Source organism: Suricata suricatta, chromosome 9 (genome assembly GCF_006229205.1).
Source record: "Suricata suricatta isolate VVHF042 chromosome 9, meerkat_22Aug2017_6uvM2_HiC, whole genome shotgun sequence".
In the NCBI taxonomy this organism is placed as follows: Eukaryota; Metazoa; Chordata; class Mammalia; order Carnivora; family Herpestidae; genus Suricata; species Suricata suricatta.
Window position 1 is genome coordinate 24,246,006 of NC_043708.1, and position 6,263 is coordinate 24,252,268.

Here is a 6,263-nt window from a genome sequence, read left to right on the forward strand (position 1 = left end):
CTGATGGAAATTTTAAACACTGCAAACCACCTTTGAGAACCTGAGCTTCTCACAACTACCTCTCAAACCAGAGTTACTGCATTCAGATCCCAGTTCCATCTCTAATGGCTGTGTGACCTTGGGCAAGTTATTTAACTTCTTTACTTTCTGAGCCTGCAAAACAGCTGATGATAGAATCTACCCTGGAGACAGAATTGAGTTTAATGATGATGCAAGAAAACCACCTGGCAATGTCTGGCTCGCAGCAATCTCAGCGAGTTGCCTCCTACTGTGACAAGAAACAAAACGAAATCTCGAACAATTCTAGTAAGTTGGGGGCTATGATCCCATTTTACAGATGGAAAACAGATAATGTGAAAGAAATTAACTAGCGAAAGGTCACAAAGCTAGTAAGTGATAGAGAGGGAATCCCAACCTGGTCCAACAAACTCCAGAACCTGGAATCCCGTTATACTGCTTCCCCTTCTCCAGCCTAGCCCATGATAATTTCAATTTTCATGAGGGTGGGAAAAGCAGTACTTAGAAGAATCAGTTGAACTGTCCCAACTAGAGCTGTGACCAAAGTATCTGTTTTGCAATAAGCAATAATGATAAGCAGTGATCCCCTAACGAAAAGAAATCACAGCCTTGCTCCGCTTTCTGGGGCACTGTGGAATGAAGTCACAACATGTGAGAACGAATCTTGAAAACTGCCTCTGTGGTTTACAAAGAGATAGCCATAGGGGCGCCTGGGTGGCTCAGTTGGTTGGGCATCCAGCTTCAGCTCGGGTCATGATCTCAGTTTGTGGGTTCAAGCCCCGCATCGGGCTCTGTGCTGACAGCTAGCTCAGCCTGGAGCCTGCTTCAGATTCCGTATCTCCCTCTCTCTCTGACCCTCCCCTGCTCACGCTGTCTCTCAAAAATAAATAAAAAACATTAAGAAAAATTAAAAAAAAAAAACAAAAAAACAAAGAGATAGTCATATTATTAAATGCTACTCCGCCTACCCGGAAAAAGCACTCACCTGTTTGGCCTCTCCAGCACCTTCCCTCTCCCTGCCCCCAACAGCAGCTGTGAGCAGCCAGCAGATTGTTTTCCTTAAAGGCCTCCGGGTGCTCTGGGTGCTCCTAGCTGCTTTAGACATTCAGCCAAAATTTTTAGAGTGCGACTGGGGGGAGGAGTAACTCACCCTGAATTCATTTAGCTCTGTCGTTGAAACTCGGGTTCCTAGACCAGAGCACAAAAAGAAATCGAAAAGGCAGTTTTTGGACCAATGGAAAACAGCTAATTTTGCAGGTGCCTTGGCATCAATGTTAGCAATGAGTGTAACATCCACACCGGCCCGGGAGGGGGAGGGTGCGGGGGGCTGGTTTGATTACAGATGAAATGGGTAGTACCCTATATGAAATTCGCAAGGAAAATCTTGAAACTGGACATTTAAATTCACTGTCCGGGGTGGAGTAGGGAGCGGGATCGGAAATGACGCTTGTGGTTTTTTTAATGCGTTTTTACTTGGGAAAGCCGGGCGGGGAAAGGAAAGGTCATCGTCTGTTTAATTTCCACCCCCAGCTCTGGACTTCCAGCATTAGCTCGCCCGGCCTCAGCTGTTGTACACACACGGTGAGGGGGGGAGGGGAAGGCGGAGGCGCGGAGGCGGGGCCGCCTGGGAGGAATCTGGGCGTCCTGCCGCGCATGCGCCTTCCCCGAGCAACAAGTGGGCTCCACAGACAGAGGAAGTGTAAAGGGGAGGGGGGGAGAACTGGTGCAGAGCATGGTGGTGACGTCAGCGCTCCGCCCGGGCGGCATCCCGCGCGGCCAAGCCGGGGACAGCGCGAGCCGCAGCGCGAGCGGGAGCGCCGAGACGCGCCTCCGGAACGTAGAGTAACAATCACAACCCCACATTCCGGGCGAGTGCGAGCGGGAAGGGATGCGACCCGGGCCGAGGCGCCGCGCGAGCGCCCTGCAGCCATCGTGAGCTCCGCCAGCCGTGGCGGCCCGGGCGCCGGCCAGGCCTGGGGGCAGCGGGAGTCTGCTTGCGTGCGCTCCTCTCCTCTGCTCTCGTGCGTACTGGAAGCAGTGGCCTCGGCGGCTTCTTTCGGCCGTGCAAACCCAGCCGCCGCCAGCGGAACGGCCGACGCTGCGGAGGGGAGAAGCTCCTCTCGGCTGCCACCCCCTCCCTCCCCCGGTCCTCCGGGGAAGCAGCGACTTCAGCAAGATTGGACCCGGGCACCGGGTGGCACTGAACCCTCTAGCCTTCGCTCCAGGGAGCCTGGCGGGGAGAGGACGCAGCTCGTAGGGGGGCCCCTAGGGGAGAGGAAGAGACAGCCCCTTTCGAGCTTCCAAGCACCAGCCACTCCGGGGAGGGGGCCAAGAGCCAACGGCGGCCAGCACTCGGCACCCTCGCCCCCTCCCCTCGGGCCCGACGCTTCCAGCCCGGGTGCGCGGCACCAGGAAGAAGGCGCCTGAGCTCCCCTCCCGACGAGACAACCGCAGTAGGAGGTGGGGGCGAGGAGCGGGCTGAACTCATCCGCCGCCCCGGCGGTGGAGCCCCCGCGGAGAGGCGCTGCGCCGGCGGTGGAGACTCGCGCTCCTTCCAGCCCCTGGGGCAGAACTTTCTCGCCCCCCCTTCCTCCCCCGCAGCCGGACTCCCTCCCCAGCCGGCCAGTCCTCCCGGAGGAGAAGGCGCCGCGGAGACAGCCTGGGCGGGGGCCTACCATCCCCAGGGCCGGCATCATGTCGGCGGCGCAGGTGTCCTCGTCCCGGAGACAATCTTGCTACCTGTGCGACTTGCCCCGCATGCCCTGGGCCATGATCTGGGACTTCTCGGAACCCGTATGCCGCGGTTGCGTCAACTACGAGGGCGCTGATCGCATCGAGTTCGTGATCGAGACCGCGCGCCAGCTGAAGCGGGCGCACGGCTGCTTTCAGGACGGCCGCTCCCCCGGGCCGCCGCCGCCCGTCGGGGTCAAGACGGTGGCCCTGTCGGCTAAGGAGGCGGCGGCTGCAGCAGCGGCGGCGGCTGCCGCCGCACAGCAGCAGCAACAGCAGCAACAGCAACAGCAGCAGCAGCAACAACAGCAGCAGCAGCAGCAACAGCTCAACCACGTCGATGGTTCCAGCAAGCCTGCGGTGCTGGCGGCCCCGTCCGGCTTGGAGCGCTATGGCCTGAGCGCTGCCGCCGCGGCTGCCGCCGCGGCCGCCGCGGCTGTGGAGCAGCGCAGCCGCTTCGAGTACCCGCCACCGCCGGTGAGCCTGGGAAGCAGCAGCCATGCCGCGCGGCTGCCCAACGGCCTGGGGGGCCCCAATGGCTTCCCCAAACCAGCACCGGAGGAGGGACCCCCGGAGCTGAACCGCCAGAGCCCCAACTCCTCTTCAGCCGCTGCGTCGGTGGCGTCTCGGCGCGGGACGCACGGTGGGCTAGTGACGGGGCTGCCCAATCCGGGGGGTGGTGGAGGCCCCCAGCTCACGGTGCCCCCCAACCTGCTGCCGCAGACGCTGCTTAACGGCCCGGCCAGTGCCGCCGTGCTGCCCCCACCGCCGCCCCACGGCCTGGGCAACCGTGGGCCCCCGACGCCCGCGCCCCCAGGGGCGCCCGGGGGCCCCGCTTGTCTTGGTGGTGCCCCGGGCGTATCAGCCGCGTCGTCCTCGGCGTCGTCTTCGACCTCATCGTCAGTGGCCGAGGTGGGTGTGGGTGCTGGCGGTAAAAGGCCCGGCTCGGTATCGAGCACAGACCAGGAGCGCGAGCTAAAGGAGAAGCAGCGGAACGCCGAGGCCCTGGCCGAGCTGAGCGAGAGCCTGCGCAACCGCGCGGAGGAGTGGGCCAACAAGCCCAAGATGGTCCGCGACACGCTGCTCACGCTGGCTGGCTGCACGCCCTACGAGGTGCGTTTCAAGAAGGACCACTCGCTCCTGGGCCGCGTTTTCGCCTTCGATGCCGTTTCCAAGCCCGGCATGGACTACGAGTTGAAGCTGTTCATCGAGTACCCCACGGGCTCAGGCAACGTGTACTCCAGCGCATCTGGGGTGGCCAAGCAGATGTACCAGGACTGTATGAAGGACTTCGGCCGGGGTCTCTCCTCCGGCTTCAAGTATCTGGAGTATGAGAAGAAGCACGGCTCCGGGGACTGGCGCCTCCTTGGAGACCTGCTGCCTGAGGCCGTGCGCTTCTTCAAGGAGGGCGTGCCCGGCGCGGACATGCTGCCCCAGCCCTACCTGGACGCCAGCTGCCCCATGCTGCCCACGGCGCTGGTGAGTCTAAGCCGCGCCCCCAGCGCACCCCCAGTCACCGGGGCCCTGCCGCCTGCCGCCCCTTCGGGTCGGGGCACAGCTGCCAGTCTTCGCAAGAGGAAGGCGTCCCCTGAGCCCCCGGACTCCGCCGAGGGCGCCCTAAAGCTGGGAGAGGAGCAGCAGAGGCAGCAGTGGATGGCGAACCAGAGCGAGGCTCTGAAGCTCACCATGACGGCCGGGGGCTTTGCGGCGCCAGGGCATGCCGCTGGAGGTCCGCCCCCGCCGCCTCCACCCCTGGGACCCCATTCCAACCGGACCACCCCGCCCGAGTCAGCCCCCCAGAATGGCCCGTCCCCAATGGCCGCCCTCATGTCGGTGGCAGACACTCTAGGCACGGCGCACTCGCCCAAGGATGGCAGTTCCGTGCACTCCACCACTGCGTCTGCTCGGCGCAACAGCAGCAGCCCGGTGTCACCGGCCTCGGTGCCCGGGCAGCGCCGCTTGGCATCACGGAACGGGGACCTGAATTTACAGGTGGCGCCCCCGCCTCCTAGCACCCATCCGGGCATGGACCAAGTGCACCCCCAAAACATTCCGGATTCCCCTATGGCCAACAGCGGGCCCCTCTGCTGTACCATTTGCCACGAACGTTTGGAGGACACGCATTTCGTTCAGTGCCCATCCGTCCCTAGCCACAAATTCTGTTTCCCATGCTCTAGAGAGAGTATCAAGGCCCAGGGGGCCACCGGCGAGGTGTACTGCCCCAGCGGAGAGAAATGCCCCCTGGTTGGGTCGAATGTACCTTGGGCCTTCATGCAGGGCGAAATCGCGACGATCTTAGCCGGAGATGTTAAAGTGAAAAAGGAGAGAGACCCTTGAACCGCAAGACAGCCACCTCCTTTGCCCCTGACCAGCTCCTCTCCGATCCAGAGGGCCCCTCCCCCACCCTAGCCCCCCTCCCTTCCCTCACCCCCAAGATGTAGAATTGTGAATATAACAAACTGCAAAAAGTTAGTCTTATGTATAGACATTATTTTCGTCGTATGTTTCTATATTTTGAAACAAAAGGTATGTAACTTCTTCATTTGAAGGATAAGCTGGTTTGTGTTAAGCAGTATAATATTGGTTGGGTCATTTGCATCATTTCGTTAGCATTTATCCGGTGGCAGAGTGTTTGCCTAGGTACTGAATAGCCCTTAGCAACCCCTGCTGCCGGTGTGTATTTTTGTAAATGTTATGCACTCTCTGAAAGGAAAAAAAACAACAAAAGAAAATTACTTTTTGTTTTTTGCCAAGGCCAGTGTTGCTGCCTAAAAAAAAAAAAAGATGCTATAAAATGGTGAAAGCTTCTTTCTAAACAGCCCCAAGTGTTGAAGTCTTCACTTAATTTTGTTGGGTTTTGTTCCGTTTCGTTTTGTTACTCTGTTTTGTTTGCAAAATGGTAAGGGGGAGGTGTTGGGGGGGCGGGGTGTTTTTTGTTGCAAGTTTGTGAGGGAAAATGTTTTGGTTTGTTTCTACTGACCTGAATGTGTTGGACCTTCACGTGTTGTTTTGTTTTTGTTTTATCGATGCACGGATGCTTTTGAACAGTAGAGCGAAATGCTAGACATGGGGAGTCTGCTCTGTTTGTCCTTTATACATTTCTGTAGTTAACAGAACACTGTAATGTGCCTTGGAGCTTAGTAACTTGTAATAAATTCAATTGATATTCTGCCCCGAGTCAGCAAGTGTGTTTTTCTAGAGCTAAGGACACATAGTTCCAACATAGGGGACACCCTCCCCATCAGCACAGGACACACATGCTGGTGCCTTTGCAAGCCCTGGGAGGTTGGCATCTCTAGAAGGCCTTGTGCTGGCTGACTGCCCCTCCCCCCCCAGGCTATTTACATTCACCTCTGGGGGCGGGATGGTTGATGACTAAGCAATTTCTGTTTACTCTTCAGCATCTCTGTTTTCCCCATGCACTGCCCCAGCTGCAAATGGCATTGTCAGGAACTCTCCATTGCAGGTGTGACTTGAGTTCAAGTGGAGAAAAAAAACTAGGATGCTTTGCCTTT

The 6,263-nt window shown here is 58.6% G+C and overlaps 1 protein-coding gene across 1 annotated transcript; it reads left to right on the forward strand.

Moving 5' to 3' along the window:
* Positions 1-1,844: 1,844 nt before the first annotated feature.
* Positions 1,845-5,925, forward strand: IRF2BPL (interferon regulatory factor 2 binding protein like). The gene has a single exon (XM_029951885.1). It carries the CDS (start codon positions 2,713-2,715, stop codon positions 5,083-5,085), a length of 2,373 nt encoding a protein of 790 aa, XP_029807745.1. The 5' UTR covers positions 1,845-2,712; the 3' UTR covers positions 5,086-5,925.
* Positions 5,926-6,263: the final 338 nt, after the last annotated feature.

Excerpts from the sequence above, each read along its gene's own strand:
- IRF2BPL (XM_029951885.1), top strand. The coding sequence starts at position 2,713 with ATGTCGGCGGCGCAGGTGTCCTCGTCCCGGAGACAATCTTGCTACCTG.